Source organism: Typopeltis vanoorti, chromosome 14, assembly GCF_054136105.1.
Source record: "Typopeltis vanoorti isolate ZY-2024b chromosome 14, IOZ_Tvanoo_1.0, whole genome shotgun sequence".
Lineage (NCBI taxonomy): Eukaryota > Metazoa > Arthropoda > Arachnida > Uropygi > Thelyphonidae > Typopeltis > Typopeltis vanoorti.
Genome location: NC_143562.1, coordinates 35,288,993 through 35,316,722, shown reverse-complemented (window position 1 = coordinate 35,316,722; position 27,730 = coordinate 35,288,993). Strand labels below are relative to the sequence as shown.

Sequence of the window (27,730 nt, the reverse complement as noted above, 5' to 3'; positions counted from 1 at the left end):
AGATCCTCTTAAAAATTTTCCATATAAGCGTTTACTTTTATATAAACATTGATACAGAAGATAGAAAATGTCTTTTCTGTTGCTAGTGTTATATTCTTTCAGTTAGATTAGGTAAAATAGCATTCCATGGTTGTTGTTTTTTTGTCATGCTATGCAATAGAAATAACAAAAAGAAGACACTTTAAGTACATTTCTTCAATTTTCTTTTTAACATGATTTTAACTTGATTCCTAAGTTTCATCTGAAGGTATGCACATAATCACCATTTTTGGCAAATTTATTATACTTTTACTGCTATGAAAGCATACACAGACACAACACAATGTGTCTGGACTGTTTAAACTACTGATGGAAAAATGCATAGCTAAAAATGTAAACATAAAAATAAAGACAATGTGTTCAACAGACTGGCATCCCAGTCTGGACCACTTATACTCATGCAAGCCTTAAAAGTAAGAATAACAGATGGCATAATAATAATAATTGTGCTGAGTGAATGGTGGTTAGACTTCAGTAAGAAGAGCAATGAAATTCATCTATCACCTAAAGACATTTACAAACATCGACATACATGTGAGATTTGAATACACAGTCTGTTGGTTATAGATGAATTTCATTAATCTACTCATGGTTTGACTTTGGTAAGTCAAACCATGTTAGTCTTAAATAAGTCTAACATGGTTAGAAAAGTGTCACATTTGGTGAATGGAGCAGGATTTGTAGATTATCTGACTCTGGGCCACCTATGGTGCAAATACTTTATCATTACACTTTCCATAGAGTAATGATAAAATGATGAAAGCATATTTATCATTACACTTTCCATGGCAGATTCATCATGGTAGTTACATTAATACTTAATGTAATATGGAAGATGCTTCCATAAATAAGCAATTCTAAATTCTGGTACTACTACTATTACTACTACAAACAAATGGTAATATTTTAGTAATATAACTACTGCAAAAATAATAATACATATATTGGAATATATACACGAGTGAATAATCTATGTGACAAGAAAATTGTCATTTTCATGCTATAACAGATTTAAATGACTAAATAAAGCTAAATCTTCAGATTCTACAAACTATTTAGGTTTGTATAATTAGTAACTGACCATATATTTCCTTTACCACTGAACACAAGATTATTATTATATGACACCTCCATGGAGTCCAAGGACTCATATTGCAGGAGGGTACTCTGCTCTGCTACACCCATCTCATTGTCTCCCCTACTACTTAATTCTCCAAATACATACAATGACACTACTACCCATCACCACCAACAGCATACAGTATTTTCCGGTGTATAAGACGCACCTAAGAAATTTAATACAATTTTCTGGAAAAAACCTAAACTTTAAAGTATGATTTAAAAAAAAAAAGGATAAAATAATAGGTAATTTTTAATGTGTACGAATCATTTTTGTTGAAATGGCAATGCCATTTTGCTGATTTTCTTGCACCCATTTCAAAACTTTGGTCTCTAGTTCTGGCCACTTCGCAATTTTTCCACGTTCCGCACGCTTTTCATTACGCAAATTGTACAAAATCTCCTTTTGACCATGCCAAGTTCTAATAATTTTTTCTGTAGGCGGAGGTCCAAAATGTCTTTCACTTCCCTATTCCCGTGTTCTTCTGCATATTTTACAACCTGCAATTTTGTAACTTGAAGTATATGAATGTCGCCTGTTTTTTTCCCATCACTAAAATCTACGGGGAAATATCAAACTGAACACAAAATATCTCAACACATCAACTCGATACTAATAAACATCGGTAACTGATTACTCGGATAAGATATTATGAAACTTGAATAGGGACTCCCCGTTCTTAGCCAATGACGTGCTAGAAGTCATGTGAAGGTCACGCATCAATTTGATTGCATCATTAACTGCCTACAAAGATCTTGGAACATAAAAGGGAGTGTGTATGACTTTGAAAAGAGGAAACAATCTTCATTATATAAGATGCACCCCATTTTTAAGATTAATTTTTAAGGTAAAAAAGTGAGTCTTATACACTGGAAAATATGGTATCTTGTCTGTAAATGTGCGTGTGTTTTCATGGCCGATTTGAAAAAACTGAAATGAGAGTCAAAAAATAAGCTGAAGCATAAAAAGTGTAAGCCACAACTATTAATAGCTAATATGATAATTATATTTAATATTGTCATAAAATTTCAAAGCACTTAACTTCGTGATATACCTCCCTGCCTACTGGAAGCCTTCAATATCTTTAAAAAGCACCATATTTGATCTCAAGAACAGGTTCTGTATTATATAATCAGACTGTCCATGGCACTAATGTGTATACATGTTAGCAGCATGAAAAGTAATGATTATATTTTTATAGTAAAAAAATATTCATGATTATTTAAAGAATAAAAATTAAATTGTAGTCAAGTTTCTGACACATTATTCCGATTTTGTCATATTTTGACAAAGTTTTATCATGTTTAAGTAGCATGAGTTTTGTTTAGTAATCTTTGCAAATAATGAGAAGCTACTGAAGACTACCACACAACACAATAGAATCTTCCTAAATTTAAAATATTTCACATATTTTTTTTTTTTTTTTTAGCAAAATGAAGTATAACAACTGCCACTTATAACAAGAAATATAAAATAGACAAAATTTGACTGGCTTAATTATCTTAAAAATGTAAGAAATATAAAAGGCATATTATTAACTTAGAACTTGAAACTACCGTATGATTTTTCTCATCTTTAATTACATTATTATAATGTGAAAGAAGAACTTATCAATACTGAAATAAGATACTATATAAATATGATGGGGAATTAAACTTTTTTTTTTCAAATCTAAATCATCTGTCTCTGATCCTGTTGTGTCCTGAATAAGCATTAAAAAGGTTTATATTAAAATATTCAGGTCACAACATTAATTCTACTCAGGCAGAGAACCTGGAACGTTGGCAATAGAAAAAATAAATTGTTTGTGAACACAAGTCAAGATAAAGTTTAAGGAATTGTATAAAATTGTATAAAGTGTTTAAATATAATCTGTATTAAGGTGTGGGCCTGATAATAGAAATCCATGTAAGCTGGCATGGAAAACCAGCCTCTTGCACTATTTCAGTGAGTCAGGGTTCAAAGGTCACTTTTACCGTCCTGCATTATGAAAGTATTGGAAAGGGAAACCTAAGCGTCTTCCAGGAATAGGAGGCAGACACACGTGCGAAGAATTAATAGAGGGAGCTAATGAGATTGACGTGGACACATGTGACCGAGTTGGCGCGTATTGCAAATATCGAGATTTTCTGAGAGGAGAAAATTGAACAAAAAGGCTTTGCATGAAGATTCGAGCCCTCTTAGCTTTTTTTTCCTGGATTCCTGATCTCTCGGAGTGGTCCTGCTCGTCGTAGGAGGGAAGTCCCTGGCCAGTCGCGGAAGACACTTAGTTCGTCCGTCGTAGCGTTCGTATTGGGCCAAGCTATGTCCGTGTTCTAGGATAGCTGTGATGTTGTCGTACGACGGAGGGGCTAAATTGAGCTGTCCATTCAAAGCGACATTACCGTGCCACCTTCCATGTTTCCCTCGGAGATTCTACTCGCACAGATCCTACGGAAGATATCCTCCAAAGTGATTACATTTGAAGGCCTTGATGATTAGACAAGGCGGGAACAAGTTTTAAGAGTTCAAGGACAGAAATGTTAATGTAGATTTTTGAAATACTAATTCCAGTTGTAAGAGAGTGAATTTCCTGTGTGAACGTTTAAATTGGACTGAACTTAGAGAACTGTAAGAGTAGCCTACAACTAGATACGTGTCCGAGACAGTGTTAAGAATTGTTTGCCCAAGAGGCCGAATAGATACAAGATCATGTTAAACTAAAAGTGTAATTGTGCTGATGTGTTCACTGATAGCCACGTGTATCCGAATGGCTTAATGATAATCTATGAATTGTATTTTATGATTGTATTTAAGGTTATTAAGATTTAGCATGTGTGATAAGTACAAGTTAATTAGAGCTTTTGATCTGAGTTGAGTGCAACCATATTATCCTGTTTTGAAATGTATTATAGTGTATCACCTTAAAGCTAATTAAATTGTTTCATTCATGTACTTGCCTGATCTGCCTATATTATGAGTTCAAAATTGCCACTCATAAAAATAACAACGAACCAAGCCGGATAAACCCATGAATACTAATGCAATAAGTAAGCCGCGACTGTAAGAAAGAAAAGGACAAGCGAGGGGGGGAGATAAATTTATGCTTGATCAAATAATCATTAACTCTCTAAAGGAGTCACCCTGAATAAGAATCCTTTCTACCTAGGTATTAGCTGGAGCAGCATAAATATAAATGTGTTAATACTTATAGGGCGAACTTCTTCAGATTGTATAGGACATAGAGAGGCCAATAGGACTGCAAAGCACTGAAGTAGAGAATATTTGATTGTAGAGTTTAAATTATAAGGGATAAATGTGTATAAGTGAGGTACAGTGTTAGACAAGTTTTGAATTTAAGAAAGGATGTTGGATTAGTTAAGAAAGGGTAGATAAAGGGCAAATAACTAATTAAGTAAAGAAAAAGCAAACAAGATAAGAAAAAGTCTCAACATAAATGGCGTAGCTGGTAGGATAAAGGAAAGATACAAAACAATAGAAGTTAATCTAAACGATTAGAGTACAAACGCATTATAACAATTAAGTAGAGAGATAAATATAAGAAACGTCGCAACAATCCCTTATCCTTCAATCAAAAAACTGTGCCATGTTACTGCATTCATACCATTTCTTTTTTTTCAAGAACTGCAGTTACCTGGAAATTGTTTCCAGACCAGTTGTTCCTGAGACTAAACTGTCTGAAAAGTGAAGATACAGCTGATAACTAACAATGTTAATATCTATGGACACAAAAATTTTATCCATAAATATCAGTGTATCTCTGAGATTATTATTAGTAGTAGTAATAATAATAATCTATGAGATCAATAACTTAGCATATAAAGATCATAAAGAAAATTATGAAATAAAATCACCTTAAGAACATATACTTTATCAGCAGTTTTTGCTGGTTTTTATTTCATTATTATTTTTAAAGATATGCCAAGAATAGCATATCTCTAAATGATATGAAATATTAATATTATCGAGGAAACAATTTCAATAAGTTAGAAACTTCATGAATGATAGCAACCTACAACCATGACCCTCTTTTTTCATTTTGTAACGTTAAAAAAGTCCTACAAAAGGCACAAAAATATTTTGCTCCATCATGAAACTGAACAAACCACAATTTAAGTTCAATCAGTGGAGCCCTGCTCCACTGACTGAACTTTACAAGAAAAAGCTTCATATGTTTGTCTCAACCATAAATACAATGACACATTAAATTTAACAATTTTGGTAAAGCAGGCCTCTCAGACTATATCTCTTAACACCTTACACCCAATTGACAAAAACTTGGTATGAATGCAAATTCAAGGAAGCCTGTGAAGTTTTTATCATCCATCCTAATCTAAACAATAATGGAGGCATAAAAATCCTAAAAAATTGAATGACACACATTAGTCCACAAGTTTTTTCAATTTTTCCAGCAAACCCTTACTTGAGGACTCTAAGCAATAATTTCAGTCCTTAATTGGTAATCTATATTGTTTTTGTTCTAATTTATCTGTAATTATGTGAGAACATGTTACTCTCTAGTTTAATATATCTCTTAATGATTTGTAACTAAACAGAAAACAAGACTTTAGCTTTGATGTGGTAAGGTTTTGTTGGAAGTTTCTAGTAGCGAGACCACATTTTAAGGTAAATAACGAGTTTAATAAAAAATAAACAATTATAACCCTATCAGACACATCAGGGATACTAGCAAAATGTTTACATCATCATCAGACTTACATTGACAGATACTAGCAAAGGAGTACCAACAATAAATGACCGTTCCTTGATATCTTTGTTGAAATAAAAAGAAAAAAAAGGATTCTCCTTTTCAGTATACAGAAAACCTACCACAATAGGAAGATTTTTAAATGACGCTTCACACCATCATCCATTACAAAAGATAACCATGATTAAAGCAATATGAGATAGAGTATACAATATTTCCAGCATGTCAATTAAAAGGAATGAAGGACTGCACTGCCCGAGACAGAACTTAGCACTCAAACAGCTACGAACCCAAGATGACAAAAAAAATTCCTAATAGACTTCCTGAAGCTCCTTTACTTAAACAAGATTTTAAGAATGCAATCAATGCTACATCAAGAATGTTACAAACAAAGTAAGTATGTTGCTCTGTGAGTACAACATTAAAGTGGCTTTTTATCTTTGCATTTACAGCTATTTGCTGATGATGCAAAGATAGGTAGAGTAATCAGGAATGCAGCTGATATGCAGTACTTGTAGAATGATTTGAATAGGCTGGAATTGTGGGCATTGGAAAATGGATGTCAGTTCAATGTCGGTAAATGTAAAGTCATTCACTTCAGTGTGATTAGATATCCAATGTTGTATTATATTGGTGGGATTATGCTAGAACACACTGATGAGGCTAGGGATCTTGGAGTATTAGTAGATAGGAAGTTTAAGTTCAGAGGCCATGTAGCAAAGATTGCAAATACAACTCAAAAGATAATTGCAATACTGAAATGAACATTCACTCATAAAGATAAGGATGTCATTTTGCCTCTTTACAAGGCCTTGATAAGACCTCACTTAAGACTATTGTGCACAGGTCTGGTCTCCTGGTTTCCATTGTGATTCTGATATATACTGGATTGGAGAGTGCAAAAAATGATATCAGGATTGTGGAATACTGATTATGAAGACAGATTGAGAATTTGTAGATTGCAGACACTAGCAAATAGGAGAAAGAGGGATGATATCTACTCTACAACTCTGTCTCCACCAACTGCAACTACTTTCATCATCTACACCAATGCCATCTACCGCCAACCACCACCACTAGTATTTTCACAGTCAATCACAACAAGATCGACTTACAAACTTCTGAAAAGGTCATACAGGATTTCAATCGATTGAATCTTTCAATTTATGGAGGGTGACAAAAGGACATCCTTGGAAGCCGAGAATGAATGCCACTAAGAAGGGGGGCGAGGGATCGATTTTTCTCTCATAGGGTGGTGCGTGATTGGAATGGATTGCCATTAGATGTTGTGAGTGCAAACAGTGTGAATGAATTCAAGAATTAGTATGATAGCTGGTGCATGTAGTACATGTGGCCATTCTAAATGAGTACCTGATTCCCTGGAGGTCTCTCTTAATACACTGCTCAAAACAATGGGATATTTTAGTTTGTCAGATAATTATAAATTTCTGCAAATAATTATAACTATTAGGTACTTTATACATGAATAAATATTTCTTACTTATGGATAGGGTGTAATTGATGAGATATTGTTTAAATAATCGATATTTATTACAAATTTAACAAATTATACATTTTAGCGTGAAATAATGTTAACACGAATAGCCAAAAAAGCTTTTGTTAATTTTTAATAGGGCATATGGTCTCCATTAACAGCAGTACATCTTGATTGCATGGACCGGATAAGATGATCAAAAAGTTCTTGTGGAATATTTCCCCACTCTTCTGCGAGAGCAATTTCGAGCTCTAGAAGTGATCGTTTCGACAAGTATTAAAATGATTTTGTATGCAGTTGGTGTTCTACACTGTTGTATATTAAGAATATTTTAAAATAAATGTGTTACATTTGTAAATTATTTTTATAACTTTATAATTTACAAGAAAACCTAAATATTCCCTAATTGTTTTGAGCAGTGTAATAATAAAATCTCCAAATTCTTGCATCCACCAAAACCACATCATCCCATGAAAAAACTAGACATTTATGAGATTCATTGCTCTTGTGGCATTTGCTATGTAGGCTAGACAGGAAGGTTGGGGGAGATCTGAACACATAAGACATTGAAAAAAGAAGAAAGGCTTGGCATCCAATATAGCTATCAGAGGCCATCGTGTAGTTTGGCAACAAACAAAAATACCTTATATTAGTCATAGCTGTTTTACAAGAAAGTTCAAGGAAGCCTTGCAAATGCTTAGAATCCCAACACAATGTAACAAAAATCAAAGCTTAATTTTACTCAAAGTTTGGTCTGTTTTCATTAAAAATCTAACTGCCCTGGATCTAAAATACGACAAGTGCGATGCCACAGAACATGACAGCAGCAACTAGCAGTGTTCAGACATACATACTGTAATGAATTTAATGCTTCTTTTATTCTGGTTATTTATTTGTATATACTAATTGTGAAGTTTTGATAACATCTAATATGTGTAATTAATTGTTTCTAGTGTTTTGTTGTGTGCAACTTTCTGCTAGTACCTCTGATGATGTAAATTTGATGACTTATGAACCTTGTACGGTTATAATTGTTTATTTTTTATTAAACTCATTATTTACTTTAATGTGGTCTCAATATTGGAAACTTCCCATAGAATGCTAAGCCACAGAAACTTACATTTTCATGTAGTAAGATTTTTTTTTCCCATCAAGGGTGAGGCTAGTAGAGTTAACAGTTGACCAAATTAGTGTGACTTTAGCATATTATGTAGATTGTAATGTAGCACATTTCTTTGTATGTATGTGTATACTAAAACGACCATAATGTGAAGGTCAAAACATCAGATCATTTCGGTTTATATTAAACTGAAATTTTATTATAATATAATAGTTGCTTCCATTATTTTTTAATAATGAATGCCTGATAAGAGGTGGTCTTTCATATCACCATTCCTTATTTAAATGGTATCTCTGAAGGCATAACCAAACTACTGAAATCTGTTCACCTACAAGTGTACTTTCACCCTATTAACAGGATTTCCACTTTTCTAGGTACTGCAAAAGATCAACTCCTGCCTCTGGTTGGCCTTGGAGTCTATTGAATTCCTAGCCAGTGTGGTTTATCATATTTTGACTAAACTGGTAGAATAGCAGCCATATGTTATAAGGAACATCTAGACTACATTAAATTCCGTGAGCCTAAACAGTTGGGGCTTGCAGAACATGTTATCTCTACCAAACATCAAATCTTGAAACTTGTGACAATGGTCTATTAGTGTGACAATAATGGATAGTTTCCAGTTTGGTTAAGTGACAAACTATTAGTGGTAATATGTTCTCTAAATGATGAGAATGTCAGTAATGGGCAAACTTTTCATTAGTTCACGACAAAATAATGTAGCCTTATGAGAAATAGAAACAATATATTCATTGACATTTTGTCTCTAGAAGACAAAATGTCAACTTAATCAGAATTAACAATTGAAAATGCCAAACAAAATGTGAAGTACAAAAGCCTTGAAAAAATGAGTATCTAGGCTTTTGTGCTGGTTTAAACTTGGTTTTAATAGAATGAATACAGCACAGAATAATAATTAAACACAAGATTAATTGTTCCTGTATTGCATCTGTCGAACATTATCAGGGATGCAATATTAAAACTGGAATAACACACACACAAAAACACTCAACACAATAAGTGGAGAAGTTGACTAAAAGACTGAAATTCTATGAGTGTGCTTTAGACTTAGCTGTTGGGTAGGAGATTTAAGAGTTAATGTTTCCTAAATCAAGAGATCTAAGGCTAGCCACCAGCAACCATAGAGAGAGCACACCTTATAGGTCTTCAGTCTTCTAGTATAACTTCTCCAATTATTGTTTTGTGTGTGTTATTACAATTTTAATATTGTATCCCTGATTATGTCTGTGTCAGATCAAATATAGAAAAATAAATTCTGTGCTTAATTATTTTTCTGTGCTATATTTATTCCATTAAACTTAACTGAGTATAAAAGCCTTGCTGGCTAATATTGTATAATAAACTCTTTCTCTGCAGCCTTTTAAACTTCTACATACACTGCTGAGAGCTGGGAATCTCAAAATTGCTTTATTTTTTTTTAAGAAAAAAATAAATGAAAAAAATTTATGTTACTATAAAAATTAATATTTATTAATCACAAATTTTGTGTTTTAAGTATTGCAAAACATCAGTATGAGCTGAAGAAAAACAGAAGTTTGTATACAAAAGAGCAGAAAAAGAAGTGTTACAACAGAATCCTAAACATGCAGTCACACTGGTAGGATGTGATTATATATATATATATATATATATTAATTAAAACATGATAAAATAAAATAAAGATTAGATACAACTGAGAATACAATTTCTCAAACTTTTGGAACAGAAAACCGTCATTATCATTTAAGTTAGGAGAATAAAGGCTTCAGCTTTCTTTGAATGAACATTCAAATTTAAAAGTATACTTATGCAAAAGTTTGACATTAAAGCACAACTAATACATTTCAGTGTTATCGATATCATGTTGAGCACCAATGAGGCTTGATAAGCTGGATATGGCTCTGATTTTCTGAAATTTTTTCAACTGATCTTCCCATTTCACCCAGATAAGACAAGATGCACAAACATGGTACTTGTTAAACATCAGGTAGAAGCAATGGTGACAGCATCTTATGGAGAAGGGTAAGAAGGGTTGTGGATCTGGTTGATAGGTTTGAAAATGTTTGAATTTCTTCAAAGTGCTACAATGTCACTGCATGTTCTACTGTAAGGATTCTACTGTAACACACATTTTTCTATTCTTTTGTATTCAAAATTTTGTTTCTTCAGCTCATACTGATGATATTTTATAATACACACAACTAAATATTTATGATTAGTAATATTAATTTTACTGTGGCATACGCATTTTTGTTTAAAACTGCAAAGTCCCACATACAGCTAACCCATTTATTTTACTTGTAAAATACTTTAATTCTCAGTATAGAAATGTATTAACAGAAAAAGGTGGTAAGAAAGTATAATTGCAAGACAAAGAAACTCATTTGATCCCAATACATATTCAACATTAGAAGTTTAAAATGAAAGATTATGTGAAGAACTTCTGAAAGTACCTGATTATCTCCTAACCATTACATAGTAATCAGCACAAAAGGAAACCAATTTGCAGTCTTCTTTCACTACACGTTATTCCAGCTTCCTATGCAGGGCCCGCGTGTTACTTAGATGCGACTTCTTGTTAGTACCACTCCCAACCAACCTGTCGCCTAGTCTGCCGCTAAGGGGGGGGGGTATATTTTTGGCTGTAGAAGCACATATTCACAGGGCCGGTTTGCCTGCTTGCGGGATGAAAAACGCCAGATAAACTGGCAGAAAAAACCCTACTGCCCGTGCCCAAGACCGGCTAACTTGGCTATTTCAACTTGGGACACTCCTTCCCTAGGCATATGGTTGCGAAGTGCAAAGCCACTAGGTTAACCGTGCAGACTAAAAAGGGACCAATATCAGTGATGGCAAAAAATGACCTGAAAAAGAATCCTTCAAATATTAGAATCATATTCAAAACCCCAGAAATCCTAATCCTATCTCTGAAGGCATGTAGACACACATGCACATGCTCTTTCTCTCTCTCTCACACACACACACACACACACGGGGGAGGGGGGGGCATCGGTGTTTTGGGATGTTAAAGGCATTTTGTTTATTTATTATCTTGAAAAGGATAAAACAAAAACCAGGGAATATTATTCTGGTTTTTTAACCAGAATAATTTCAGACTAGATGAAAAAATTCATAAGAAAAGACCCAGTTTGCAGAAGAAAAAAATCATCTTTCATCAGGACAATGCAACTGCCCACAAAGGTGTTTTGGCAATAGGAAAATTAAGGGATCTGCACTATGAGTTGTTGGAATATTCACCCTATTCCCCAGATTTGGCTTCCTCTGACCATCTCTTCCCAAAACTAAAACTTCCTTGGTGGTCAGCATTTTTCTTCGAATCAAGGTGATTGCAGCTGTAGACTGATATTTTGCAGATCTTACTGAGAACCACTACAGGGATGGGATAATGGCGCTTGAGCATCGCTGAAATAAATGTATTAGTCTTAAGGGAGATTATGCTAAAAAATAAAGATAACTTTGAAATTATAAATCCGTTTTGTCATTGTTAGGCTGAGAACTTTTCAGATCACCCTCGTAATTCTGAATCCCTAGTAAAGACATCAGATATGGAACTTTTTCAAGCTACTTCAGGTTTCCAATAACCATGGAGGTGGTTTCACACTGAGAAGTGAAATTTTTCTACCAGCTAAAGATCACAAATATTCATGACCACGGTGGGATTTAAAATCCATGACCTGCTGATTAAAGAGTAGATGCACTCAGTGACCAATTATGCCCATACCATTATCTCTTTTGTGTTAGGTTCACTGCTTGTTGTAACCAAGTAACTTAGTTTCTTTGAAACTTAACTATTGCTAGTATGATTAATCCTATCTGCATTATTCAAAATACTAAACCCAAAACATATCCTGAATGATGTCAGCAATATGCTCCCAAACATAGATAATAAGCAGTATATCAATGATTTAATTTATTACTCAACGTGTTATATAATCCACAAACATGTTCAACATGTGACTAATAAAAGCTGCTTCAAATAAAGGATTTCCTACTATTACTAGAGCTCAAGATAACACGGACCAGAGTGCAGAGTGTTTAAAAGTATTTTATTTCCCATATTCTGAAGTAATATATATTCTGTGATTAAAAAAAATACAGTGTATTTTGCTAATAATTTCATGTGCAATTTAAAAACATCTCTGAAAAGGAATTAGAAAAGTTCAAGAAAAGTAGCAAACTAAAGCTATATAAATATTTTAGCTTTTAAGGTACAGAATATACTTAGGAATCTTGGGAATCCAAATATTCATTTGGATTGCTTATACTTGGGAATAAGTAATATTCACTTGGAAATTTAAGCTTCCTTTCCATTTTACGGTGAAAGATGTTTAAGAAAAAAGTATTGCCTATAAGAATTCTTTTCAAGTGTCTGAAGTGAATTCTTGTCTTGTTCAAGATTTGTTTTAAAACAAATTTCAACTAGGAGGTATTTTATAACAACTGCATATATTTATTTTAGTTATACCACAGAAAAGAATCATGTATATGTGTGTGTATATGTACAAATACATTAGCATAACAAGAATGCAGTCAAGGTATACAAATATGCACACCAAGCAGGCAGTTCTCAATATTAACACCATTTACAGAATAACATTGAGCAAAACATTCTGGCTACTCTTGAGCAGAGGCAAAAAAGAAGCAAGACTTCTCTGACTTCCCTATAACTAGATTAACAATTGTTTACAGGGTATACTGAAGATGATTTATAAAATACCTGATTTATTAATTAATATTACCATTATTCCATCATGAACATCACTAATAACATTAAAGTTGATGCCATAGCAAAGTTAAAAATTCTTCAAAATGAAGCTAAACCTTTCCAAATGTTTAAAATCATAAACATAAATTGTAGATCTTTTATTTACAGAATTCTTATATTAAAATTTTTTTTCATAAATAACACTATTTTTGGGAGAGAGGGAGGATGAATTTAAATTCTTAACTAATGTATTACAAAAATTACATCACGATATGTTAAATTCAATATGTCAAGTTCTGTAAGGGGATTTAATTAGACACCATTTAGTTATACTAAAAATAATTTCATACACATAGTTCATATTTATTATACAATATCAAAACATATCAAAATAACAGTACAGGTTTGTTTTTTTTTCATGTACAAAAAACTTTACAGAATTGGCATGGCAATAATTTCTCACATACTACATATATATACATAATACATACATACATATATATATATATATACATACACACACACATACATACAACACACACACAAACATATATATATATACACACATATATATATATATATTATGTATACATATATAAACACAAATGGCACAAACTGAATGAAACACTTGCAAACAATTCTGGTACTTTAAAAAAAATACACATACATGCATACACAAAGATAAATATACATATATGCACACAAACACACATAATGCATACACACACACATATAATATATATTATACACATTGCACACGCGCACGCACACACACACACATTAACCAACCTTTTTCTCTTTTCAAATTCATAACACCTAAGATAGAGATCCAGCCCTCTGGTATGGGTGGTCTCGTAAACCCAAATGCCGTCTTTGCTTAGCAGCTGCACCTATATATATATATATAAGAAGAACCAATTATTGAAAACGAAGTAGTCTAACTTAATACCCTTCAATGCAGACCATAAGAGTCTGATTCGTGTTTAAACAGTGAAAGAAAAAAACATTTTTTTTTTTTTTAAATAAATAGCAAAGCATTTGCTTTGTCTGAGAAAACTAAGCCATAAAATAAAGATTTATGATTAAATATGTATGAAGTAGTATCTTTAAAATGAATGAATGAATAAATAAATAAATAAATAATTAAACCATCACTATTGGTCCCTATTTCAGCAATATGAACAGATTAAATTTCAGATGCTGAAATGTGAAAGAGTAATCAAAATGATTTAAAACTTAATAGCCAATAAATTAATAAATGCTGTATTTAACTATACATGCTAACAAATATTTTCATTTATGATGGCTACTTTTAAAAATCTAATTTCTTTTCAGTGTACTTTATCAATTAACAAGCTCAAGAGTGGATAACATCAGGATAAAACTTTTTTTTTTTTTTTTTTTTTTTTTTTTTACAGTATCTAAACAATTTTTTTTTTTTTGGAAAGCATTCCTAACTGCAGTTTAACTAACTAGAAAATAAATCAACAGCATGAATCACTATTGGCCCCAAACTTCGTTATACTATATATATATATTTTTTAAATGAAAACTTACATCTTAAATAAACTTCTCATGAAATATTTAATTCATTCAAAGTTATTCATCTTAATTTTAGAGCCTTCAAAGTAAATTCAATTCAAAAACGTATAAAATATTTCAACAAAATAACAAATTCCCTAATGCCCTTTCAATAAAAAGCAAATATAAATAGCATATTTTATTTTCAAGGAGTGGAATAGGACCAGGAAAGATAAATATGGCTATAGAGAAAAAAATAAAATTCTTTATTTCTATTTAGCACTTTTGGTCAAAAATATTAAGCAATTAAACAGGTTCTTAAAAAAAAATTATCGATAATCCTGAGTTGTTGATGTGAAGTTATCTAGATCCATACATAAGGAGAGGGGGAGGAGAAAAAAAAAATCTACTGTATCAAATAACTACCTATACTGATTTTTAACAGTTCACATACTCATCATCAGAAACCAACTGATAATCAATTTCCATATCAAAAAACAAATCTATAAAAAATTTATTGCAATTATATACCAGTTGGCATGCTTTTCTTTATAAATAATTTATCATAAGCTCGTCTGAATATTTCTGCATGCATATGTACACATTCGCTTATATCACTTTATTAAGCATTATGAAAAATTTACTCATTAATTAATATATCTACTAATAAATAAAATGACAATTAAGGTACCTGCCTATTTAGATTATCCAAACAAAATTATAATTTTGAATAAAAAAAAAAACCATATATGCAGAATTTTTTCATAAACCTAACAAGATTAACTGCAACTTAATTCATCATAAGCATTGAATGCTTTTGAAGCGCACTTGCAAAAATGCATGCACTAATACAAATAATAAAATTCAGTAGCTAACTAACAAAACAATTTATCACAGCACTTGTATGAAAATAATTTAAGTGGAGGAAAAGAACGAAATTTAACTCTTCACTGGTCCAATCCCTCCTATCTTCAGGGCTTCACTGATTACAGTGATAACTATATAAACAGCAACAAACAACTATTACAAAATATTAAACATCTCAATTTCATCGACCAAATAACCCACCAGCTGATTCTGCGGTTGTGTACTCTGCCAGCAGAGGAGACGTTAAAGCTGCAAACTGATGAAAATCACCATATGGTGCAAATAAGAGATCTCCAGGAGCAATAAGTGGAGGTGGTCCACTGCCATTCAAAAGATGATTTGTTGGTACAGGAAGACGAGGTGATAAAATTAATGGTGCTCCTAGAGGAGTACCTGGAGTACGCAAAGGACTTGAGAGAGCAACAGGTGAAGTAATTAGTGGTGGAATTTCGGTTTCTAGTACAAAAACAATATATTAATTATTATAAATATAATTGAACAAGAAAGCATGTCTATTTTTCAAAGAGAAAATTAACCTTTTACTTTAATTTTAATGAAATTCAATGAATAATGATACAATTTACAAATACACAAAGTATAAATGACTTAATGAAAATATCTTATCAAATTCTCACAATGTTTATTCCAAGTGTTCTGCAGCTCATTAAAATTGCTATGATATGTGATGATTTTTAATGCTCAGTGTGAAACACCTACACTGCTTGAGTGGCTTCTATAACAGGATTCATGAATCATTCTTCCCCCACCTGAACACATCCATAAATATTGATATACTATAGATTTATTTATAACTTTTAAAACAGTGTTCGTGAAATAGCTTTCCTGTTTGCAGAACAAAATTCTCTAGGAAAAATCTTACTATCTAAAATTGGTTAACTTAGTCCACTGTGAGAAGGAAAAAAAAAAAAAATCTAATAAAGGTTTCATCCTTACAGATGGGATCTTTTGCATTTCCAGATATGGCATCAGAAAGTTACTTAAAATTCAAATATACATTTACCACCAGTTTATCAATGTATCAACTGTTATTTCGAATGTGTTTGAAAATTACTTTTCATGATGCCTCGATAGCGCAACTGGAAGAACAGTAGAACATTGTGCCCTTCGATTGGAAAAGACCTGGATTCGATTCTCGACATGAGGGGAATCCTTATATGGGCTTTTTCAAATGAAGGTGAGTTAGACTCTTTCTTAAGGAGGTAGCAGGGTTTTTTCTCCCGGAACTTGGGTTTTTCATCCTGCGTAGAGACAAATCGCCATTCAGAACACATGCAATTTACAGACAAAAAAATACTGTTGTTGGCGATGATTGGTGGTAGATGATGTTGAGATGTATTTAGCAAATCAGAGTAGAGTCCCTCCTGTGATGAGTCTTTGGACTCCCTGGAGGTGTCATGTAATAATAACAATGATTACTATCCCTTTAATAAGGCTTACTTATTTGAGTCATCAGATCAAGAAGAATTTGTTTAAAAACAAAAAAAGTACAGGACAGTGACAAACTACTTGCCAAGAAACTTATATTAATAAGAGAGTAAGATTAACAAAAGGAATAACAATGCAGAGAAATAATCAACACTAAGAACTCAATGTTATAACAGCAACAGGAGCTAATGTTGGATGAGTTTCTGCTGAGAAAGAGATGGCATATCATTAATTTCAAAAGCAGATGATGATACCATCTTTATCCTTTAGTTGCATGTAAAAACAATCCATAATTAATCATGAAGTGTGCACCCTCATGTTTTTTTTTTAATCTCCATTTTCAACTAATAATAATCATGTCTGAATTGTGAATACATATGTAACTATAAAGTTAAAATGATGTCTGATTTTTCAGACATCATGCAGAAATATGGACTCAATCTGAATCACCCTAAGTACTCTAAGACATATCCAAGTACCCTAAGACATATCCAAGATTACTCTAAACATATCCCCAAATTTTCATCAACATGTCTTAGGGTACTTGGTTATTTCATTCAAAGTTCCTGTCCTGATACTGCAAATAAACCAATCTCTTGGCTCTGCAAGAGTGTCTTACTGACTCAAGGATGATCAGATACAAGTGGTATTAAGACTGTGCTAAAGAGATTAAAAGGTAAAGGTAAGAGTCTACAAATTCATACATTTATAAATCAAGATGAAGAAACAAACTACCCAGCAGGTAATCATTGCCAGAATTTAAAAATTTGGAGTTTGTAATCTACTTTTAAAACTTTCAAATATTTTCTTTAGTCTTGATGTAGTATCTCTTTTCACAAACATTCCTTTGACAGATAGTAATTTACTTGAGTAAAATTATCCTCCTGATATTATCAAATGCTTTGACTTTGCAATCCACTCTGGTAATTTCTGTATACAAGACAAATTATACAAGTTGAGGGAACAGCTATGGGTAATCCTATCTCTCCTATTCTTGCCAATTGCTACATGGAGCATTTTGATCTTCTCCTTAAAGACATTTCTCCTAAAGGTTCACCATTAGAGTTAAAAATTTTTCACTGAATATCTTTTACATTTCATTTCAAAATAAATGATTCATCTGAGAATTCAGTTTACCTGAGAAAAGAAAAACAATCAACTAGCATTATCAGCCAGATGGTAGTTTTACAATTTTCAGTTTTTAGAAAAGAAACTCAGTACTGATCGTTATATTTATGATACTTCTCATTATCATTCTAGTCAAATGGTTCGAACCACTAACCTTATTACATTTAAAATATTTGTTCATAACATTTGATCCATTGAATATCTGTTACAGAAGATATTGAATTATATCAAATCTGCTTTTATGAATGCTTTATGAAGAAAATTTTTGACAGCTTTAGGCAGTCAGTCTCTAGATTTCCTGAAGATATCACTTGGATTCCACACCCATGTATTAAAGGAGTTTCTGAATGTATTGCTAACGTTCTGAAACCTCTTAATATTGCAGTATCCTTTTAGTAAGATTTCTACTTTTCTTTCTTCACCTAAAGACAAGCTTTCTCCACTCAACTTTCCAGTCTACCTGATCCCATGGCTCCTATAGTTTGTCTTACTTTGAACAGTATGGCCTAGCAGAACGTGCCATCTCAACAGTTTTTTTGGAAGAAAACTTTTGCAAAAAAAATTAGGATTCCTTATAGAGTAATTATATAAAGAGAGCTGCTAAGCCTTTCTACACTGACTGAACTTGAACAAATCTGATGGCCTTCAGTTATCTCCTTTATGAGAAATATTATCATTTTTATGCAAATTCCTGATTTTTATATTGTAATTTATTTTATTATTTTATTTTATTTTTTTTAAATTGGGAATATACTGACCGTCTGTTATTTTATTGACAACTGTAGTGGTGCTGTTTGAAATTGATTCTTTATTGTAATTTTATTTTGTGTTCCATTGTTGTTATTGTACTGAGGATTCTAAATAAAAGACCTAAGAAGTTGGGAACTAGCTTATGATAGACATTACATGTTATAGTCAACAATGTCATGTATTTGAAATTTCAGCATGTGTATACGATCAATTTAATGACTGCCATTTATGGCAGTTTGTTTTAAGAATCAACTGTTGATGTAAGTTTTTCAAAAATTAAAATATTTTATTCCTATTGAAGTATTCTGTAGAGCATAGGAATACTTGAATTACACAATTTTTACTTTGTTTTCTCTTTGTGGGTCTAATGGAAGTAATATTGCAGACAATATCAACCAAAGCATGTAGACCTCTGTGAAGCAGTGATATAGGAATTAAGGTATTTTTCTCTTAACAGGTGCTTAAGGGTCAAAGCTGTATAATTGAAAGGAGACCTCCGCATAGCCTTTAAAGGAATGCGGAGAAACGACCAGGGCTTCTGACCTAATGTCAAATCCTCACTTTCTTGTGGTGCATCCTGTTAGGCATCTACCTGGATACTGAACGAATGAGGATCAGCTGGCAATTTGGGATTTAGCAGAACAAATTGTATTCTTATTGGCTTAAACCAAAATACAAAATGATGGCAGAACATGGCAGAATTTCATGCCAGCTGGGGTGCTGCCCAGATTAAACAAGGCTCCCATTGTTTTCGCCAGGGAACCAGGGCAAACAGCGAAAAGTCAGCTACAGGAACAAATCTGAAAACACACCCCAACTCAACATCACCAGAGTTAAAGATTGATACTATCAACATAAGCCTGAATGGCAAAGAAATGGAGCTAGCTGAGGAATTAGATAAGTACCAGATCGACATAATAGGGATGACTGAAACAAAAAAGACAAAAACTGGTGAGATCTTTCTCAGCAATAAATACAAAATGTTATATTCAGGCAATGACAATCAAGGAAAAGAAGGAGTAGCCATAGTATTCAACACTAAATAAGAGGTTAATCTTCTTGAATGCCAGGCAGTCTCAAGTAGAGTGATGTGAACAAATATGAGAATGAGGAACTGGACAATGAGACTTATTTGTGCCTATGGTCCCACAGAAGGTTCTACTAAGGTAGTAGGGGAGGAATTTTTTGAGGGTTTAGAGAAGGCAACTGACACAACGAAGAAGGAAAAGCTGGTCCTTGTTAGGTATCTAAATAGCAGAGTATGAAAAGATTGTCAGACATACAAAATTATTTTGGGAAAATTTGGAGAAAAAATCAGAACTCCATGGTGGACACAGGAAGTTAAAGAGGCAGTGAAGGAAAAGAAGAAAGCATATCAAAAGTTCTTGATAAATAAGTCAGCAGTTGCTCTTAGAGAATACAGAAATAAATGTAAGAAAGCTAAATACTGTGTAAAATTAGCTAAATAAAAGTAATGGGAAGACTTTGGTAAGAACATAGAAAATAAATATCAAGAAGTGACAAGATATTCTGGAGGTTGTTGAAGAAGCTTACAAATGGAGGAAAGAGTGCTGTAAAAGGAATTAAAGATGATAAAGGTAACATGAAAACTGGAGAAAAAGATATCCTTGAAGTATGGAGTAATTACTTCGAAATTGCTAAATGAAACAAGCAGTGATAGCACAGCAGTAAAAAACGCTGACCAGGCATGCAGTCAGGAATACATATCCATACTTGAAGTAGAAAAAGCCATCAAAGGCTTGAAATATGGAAAGGCAGCAGGAGTAGTTGATATTAGACCAGAAATGCTGACGTTGGAGGTATAAGTCTTACAGTGGCTGCACTGCATAGTTCAGAAGGCCTGAATGGAGGAATGAATCCCCGATGATTGGAGTAAAGCTCTCACAGTACCCATATATAAAAAAGGGAAATAAAACTGAATGTGAGAATTACAGAGGTATTTCCCCAACAGAGTGTTCCTGGTAAGATCTATGCAAGTATACTTGAGAAATGGTTGAGAAGAATTGTGGAAGAAAAGTTTCGTGAAGAACAAACTGGATTCAGGCCAAATAGAGGCTGTCAGGATCAGATCTTCACTTTACGACAAATAGTTGAGAAATCATGGATATATAACAAAGATCTGTATTTAAGTTTTGTCAATCTGGAAAAGGCATATGACAAGGTGCCAAGAGAAAAGCTATTCAATACACTACAGTTATATGGTGTTAATGGGGCTTTATATCAAGCAATACTTTGTCTTTATTTGAGTTGTAAGTCAGCAGTTAGAATTGAAGTACAGGAAGATGGTTAAGTTTTAAAAGAGGTAAACCGTGAGTAGACATATCGGTACACAATAAATAACGGAAAAAACTCGCGTAGAAAGTTTATTTATTAGTATAATTTTCGCCTGTGTGTCACAGGCATCTTCAGTACATTAAGCTCAAAATTAAACACTAACTGACAATTCCAAAAAGCACCACCTAAGTAGCTGGTGTAAGATAAGGTCAATAACTTTCCTAAAAAAAAAAAAAAATTAATACAATAAAAAGTTAGGAAAGATTAGCTGATTTGTAAAGTACTATCTCCCATAAAGGGGATAGACGTAAGCCGTCTATCCCCTTTTTAGGTCCCCAAAAGCTCATCGGATCTACTTCAAAGCTAGTAAGTCTCTTTTAAATATTCAGCTACACGAAGCTAAAAAATCTCTTGCCATCTTAAATAAAGAAATTATGGATATAAAAAATGCTCTGGAATCTGTTTTAACTGTTGAAACTTTTACTACTGTAATGTGCATATCTCCGAGTTCTTACTGAAAGGTCTTTAATGATTCTCGTGACAAGCTAAAACACAAATTTGAATCACTAGTCAGCTTACCTAGATCCAGTAATAATACTATTGATATAGATAAAGTAGTCATAAATGTTTCCGGACGTCCACTAACAGACTGTGAACGTTTTGTTTTATCAAAAGGATATGATTTTGCTGTTACACCGAATAAGGTGCCAATTATGGATTTTTTTCATAACATAGACAGGGGTATTCGGTCCTTATCTCAAAAAACAGCCAACAGATTACGTTTTGAATGTGCACAAATTCTTTTTCATGCCAAGCCTCCTCATCCTAATCTTTCTTACTCTGAGTTTAAAGCATTGAAATCACTGAAGAATAACAATAATTTAATAATTAAGAAAGCTGATAAGGGGAAGGCTATAGTGATTCAAGATAGGAAGGAATATGAGAGAAAAATGTCTCTTTTACTTCGCGACTATTCAACTTATAGGCCTCTTGCATCGGATCCTACCCGGAGTCAATTGAAGAGACTTAATTCTCTTATAGATAATGTATCTACATGGAATGAAGATCAAAAGAAAAAACTTAAAACCTTCTTCGGTCGTCCACCTAGATTGTATGGTCTTCCGAAAGTTCATAAACCAGGCATTCTGTTGAGACCAGTCGTAAATTGTATAGGTTGCCCCACTTACAAAATCTCAAAATTTTTATCTAATTTACTCTCCTCTTCAACTAGAAGAACTGATACTTATATAAAAAATACTTTGGATTTCAAAAATAAAATTTCAGATCTTCATTTGGACGTTTCTGATATCATCAGATTCTGATCAGTTTAGATGTTGTTTCTTTATTTACAAATGTGCCTCTTTCGGAAAGTATTGAATTACTACAACAGGAATTTCCTTCGGACACGTATTTGATTTTGTAATAAATTCTGGTTATTTTTCCTTTAAAAATAAGTTGTATCAACAAATTGAAGGAACAGCAATGGGTAATCCTCTTTCTCCTGCTATCTCCAATTTCTTTATGGAACATTTTGAACAACGTATCTTTGACAATATTTCTCCCAGACCTACGCATTGGTTCAGATATGTCGATGACATTTTTGCTGTATGGAATGGCTCCTCTGATGAACTTCAACAATTTCTCACTAAGTTAAACGCATTTCATCCTAGGATCAAGTTTACCCTAGAAGTAGAATCAAATAAGCAGTTAGCCTTTTTAGATCTTCTAATTCTTCGCCAACCAGATGGTAACCTACATTTCTCAGTTTATAGAAAGAAGACTCATACAGGCCATTATATCCATGCGGAATCACCATCCCAGTCAAAAGGCAGGAACTATTAAAACACTGGTTCATCGGGCTCACTCCTTTTGTTCTACAGACGATCTTTTACAGAAAGAACTACAATACATAACTTCTTCCTTTCTATCTAATGGTTATAAGAATTGCTTCATTAAAAGAACTTTGAGTAGTTTTAATATATCTTCCTCTTCAAACACAGAGGAAATAACACGCATTACTATCCCTTATGTACAAGGCATCAGTGAACGTATAGCAAAAGTTTTAAAACCACTGAATATTTTTGTTGCCTTTCGACCGTTTACAAAAATCTCCACCTTTCTCACTTCTCCTAAGGACAAGCTTCCACATCTTAATCATCCAGGTGTCTACCAGATTCCGTGCTCTTGTGGATTATCTTATTTCGGACAAACGGGAAGATCTGCCTCTATTCGGCTAGAAGAACACCAATCTTATATTGAATACTTTAAACCTGAAAAGTCTGGACTTTCTGAACATGCCATCTTCACTAGACACAGAGTTCATTGGAGAAAGACAAGAGTTCTTCACAAAAGTCAGTTTCTCATGGAACGCCTTTATAAAGAAACATGTGAAACTCTACTTCATTCTCCTAACTTAAACAGATCCGACGGCTTACGTCTATCCCCTTTATGGGAGATAGTACTTTACAAATCAGCTAATCTTTCCTAACTTTTATTAATTTTTTTTTTTTTTAGGAAAGTTATCGACCTTTTTAGTTATCTTACACCAGCTACTTAGGTGGTGCTTTTTGGAATTGTCATTTAGTTTTTAATTTTGAGCTTAATGTAGTGAAGATACCTGTGACACACAGGCGAAAATTATACTAATAAATAATCTTTCTACGTGAGTTTTTTCCGTTATTTATTGTGTACAGGAAGATGATTTAATGTTAAATCTGGTGTGAGACAAGGATGTACATTATCCCCTCTGTTATTTATTATCTATATGGATCACATTATGAAAGAAAATGGTATTAAAACTGATATCAAAATTGCAGATGTTAATGTCAACTCTTTACTTAATGCAGACGATGTTATACTTTTAAATAAATCCGCTACAAGTTTGCAAGATTCCCTGACTAAATTGAATAACTGTTGTAATAGATATGGTATGAAGGTCAGAAGACAAAGACAATGAAAATAGGCAGACTCATTGAAAAAGTCAACTGCATTGTGAATGGAGAACCTGTAGAACAAGTAAAACATTTTAACTACTTAGGCACGATTTTTAGTGAAGATGGCAAATAAACAACAGAATCAACAAAGCTGGTATGGTAGGAAGTCAGCTGAATAAAATCATATGGAATAAGAGAGAAATTAGTCAGAACACTAAATTAGCTGTATACAGTATTCAAACCAGTTTTAACTTATGGATCTGAGAGCTGGGTCAGAAGTAAAACACTTGACCAAAGACTAGAGAGTGTAGATATGAGATTCCTGAGAGATTAGGGGCATGAACAGATGGAATCAGTGGCAATATCATATTAAAAATAAGGATAGGAAAGAACTTGACATTATCAGCATTCAGGAATGCATTAGCAGAGCTATCTCAGGTGGTATTGTCTCTTAAACAGAATGGGTGATAAAAGATTAGCAAAACAAGTGTTCTCTGCCAGGTTGGCAGGAAAACAACCCAGACCAAGATATAGGTGGTTTGATATGGTAAAAAGCGCCTTAGATCATCGTTTCTCAAACTTTTTCTACAACGAAACACTTCACAAATCCTGAAATTTTCATGGAACACCTTGGTTATTTTGTAATGTATTAATTAATTGGTAATTTGGCTGATTATTATTATTAATTAATAACTGATAATTAATTAATCAATTAAAGTTTAATTTAATTGTTTAATTGAAGCATCAATAAACGATCATTAAATTAATTTGTGCTGATTTTCATTGACATATCCTATTCTGATCACCAAATATATTTATATTATTATAAGTACTCACGAGTGAATGCAGACTTTTTTTCCTGTGTGCTGGTAGTTTCCCCCTCCTTTTGTACATCCTGGAGATCTTTGAACGCTTGAGGTGGATGACTCACTATCTGTTCCGTCACAAACACCTTCAATAAGAGATTTCTTAATACCAAAATTAAACAAAGTGCCTTGTCTCTTATTCATATTAGAATTTAAATCTGTATTCCTATTACTTTTTTAAAAAATCACAGCACTCCTGTTTCAGAACAAGCACTTACACACTGCAATATGAACTTGCGAAGAAAATATTCAGTATTACTAGATCTGAGAACCAGATACAGACTACCTTGATCTTTAATTTCAGTGGAAAAATTTTCTTTATAATTCCTTGATGATTGGTCACTGACATTTGCAACACAGATGTTATTTCGTTCGGTTTTGAGAACACACCACCCATTGTTGTAATCGGCTTGCAGACAATTTTTATGATCGGTCATAAACGGCGGTATTCTCTTTCCTGATTGTTGAAAGAATTCGATGTGTGAAAATTAACAATAATTCGTGAATATTTCCATGTTTAAAAATATACCGCTTGGTCACTGACATTTGCTACACAGATGTCATTTCCTTCAGTTTTGAGAACAGAGGATATGCCATCACAGTTATAATCCGCTTGCAGGCAATTTTTATGACCGGTCATAAACAGCGGTATTCCCTTTCCCAAATATTGAAAGGTTTCTATGTGTGAAAATTAATGATACACTGATGTTATTAGGCATTCTGGGTCTGAGCTTTGACATATTCACAATTATTATTCTCCTCAGAATATTTCTACTATAAAATATTTATTTTTGTCATGTTGTACCATCATTTTGTATATTGGTTTAAGCCAATAAGAATACAATTTAGTAGGCTAAATCCCAAATTGCCAGCCCATCCTCATTCGTTCAGTATCCAGGTAGATACCCAACAGGGTGCACCACGAGAAGGTGAGTATTGGACATTAGGTCAGAAGCCCTGGTCAGTTCTCTGCATTCCTTTAAAAGCTATGTGGAGGTCTCCTCTCTCAGTTATACAGCTTTCTCATGTGGTATGGTCACTTAAATAGAATGGGCAAGGAAAGATTAGCAAAACAAGTGTTCTCTGCCAGATTGGCAGGAAATTGATTCAGAAGAAAACCAAGATATAGGTGGATTGATGCTGTACAAAGTGCCTTAAACGATAGAAATATAAGATCTGATAATGTTAGAGTCTTGACAAGTAATAGACTGATTTGGAGGAAAATTGTGGATAGGAAGTTAGTAATGATGTAAATTTTTCATGTAGTACTATCATATCCTGTACACTCCTTGAGGATACATGTCAGGAAATTGATGATGATGATAAAATATTTATTCATGAAAAATGCTTAGAAAACTAAAATGACAAATTCCAGAACTTCTCACGGAACACCTATTCCCCTTCCGTCGAACACAGTTTGAGAAACCCTGCCTTAGACGATAGAAATATAAGATCTGATAATGTTGGAGTCTTGACAAGTAACAGACTGATAATAGCAAAGTTTAATACAAACTCATAATTACTTGAACTTTCTGATGTAACTGTGTAGGTGTTAGTATTAAATGTGACCTATCAATTAGAATAACTTGTATATGAAATTGTTTAACATCAGATGGTGGTAGCATGAATTGTTAAAGTTTTGGTGCGTTCAAGAAGAGAGTAGTAGTAGTTGATTACGTGTGGTGCAGTCAAACAGCAACAATGGATGTTATTTTGTGATATATTTTTATGTGAGCATAGAACATTACTGAAAGATGTGATAAGAAGTGCAAAATTATTTGTAGCACTATGATTTCAACTTCAAGATGGCATTTTCTGTCAAATTCAGCCATACTATCTTGCATGTACATTTTGTTACTTATCTTGTGCTAACTGTGAACAGATTCTTGAAGCATCAATAAGTGTATAATTAATCAAGAAATGTGCACTAGTGTATTGGCAAAAAACTGTATAATTTAAATATACTATTAGTATCAAGTATTACTTTCAAGTCCCCAGAGTCCAAAGACTCATTGAAGAGGTCAAACACAAACTACAATAACTATCATACCTTGGTTTGAAGACATCCACTCTAGCAATGCATTCCACTCTTGCCACCTGCCATACAAAAAATATCCTTTCAATTCCTTACTCACATGACCTTTGTACAGTTTCCAGGGATAATCTCTCATTCTTGCATCACACACACACACACTATCCTATGTATAAATAATTCCACTGTATCTATCTGACAAGTTCCTCTCTCACCAACTTATATGTCCCAATCATAAGTTTATCTGGTCTTTTTAATGAGACATAAGTAGTTCTTCTTTAGCTGCATGCACCAGCTTTTTCCATTCCTTTCTGCCTTGAGCTTTTTCATTCCAGTTCTGAATTCCCATCTCATCTAAGTCTTTTTGGATATTATTCTCCCAATACATTTGCGGTCTGCCTCTGGGTCGCTTTCCACCAGGCTTCATCTTGAATGATTGTTAGCCCTTCTCTCCTCACCCATTCTTTCCACATGTCTAAGCCATCTCAATCTCCTTGCTCAAATCTCATCAACTAGAAGTCGGGATCTATAGTGTTCACATAGCTCTTGGCTGTCTTCTTCTCCATTCTCCTGTTGTATTATCTCTTACAGATCCATAGACTTTTCTGAGGATTTTATTTTCAAAGATCTGCAATGCTTTTGCATCTTGGTCTGTTATGCTCCATACAAAACAGTAGGTCTAAT

The 27,730-nt window shown here is 33.1% G+C and overlaps 1 protein-coding gene across 2 annotated transcripts in view; it reads right to left on the bottom strand.

Annotated features, from left to right (window-relative positions):
• Positions 1-27,730, bottom strand: part of LOC150099365 (protein held out wings-like) — a 173,868-nt gene that overhangs the window by 33,517 nt on the left and 112,621 nt on the right. For both annotated transcript variants that reach the window (XM_090403985.1, XM_090403984.1), the window contains exons 6-7: positions 15,798-16,052; positions 13,998-14,098 (exon numbers count right to left, since the gene is read on the bottom strand). In XM_090403985.1, coding sequence (XP_090260111.1) covers positions 14,025-14,098; positions 15,798-16,052 — 329 coding nt within the window. In that variant the 3' untranslated portion in view covers positions 13,998-14,024. The remainder of the gene's footprint in view (positions 1-13,997; positions 14,099-15,797; positions 16,053-27,730) is intronic.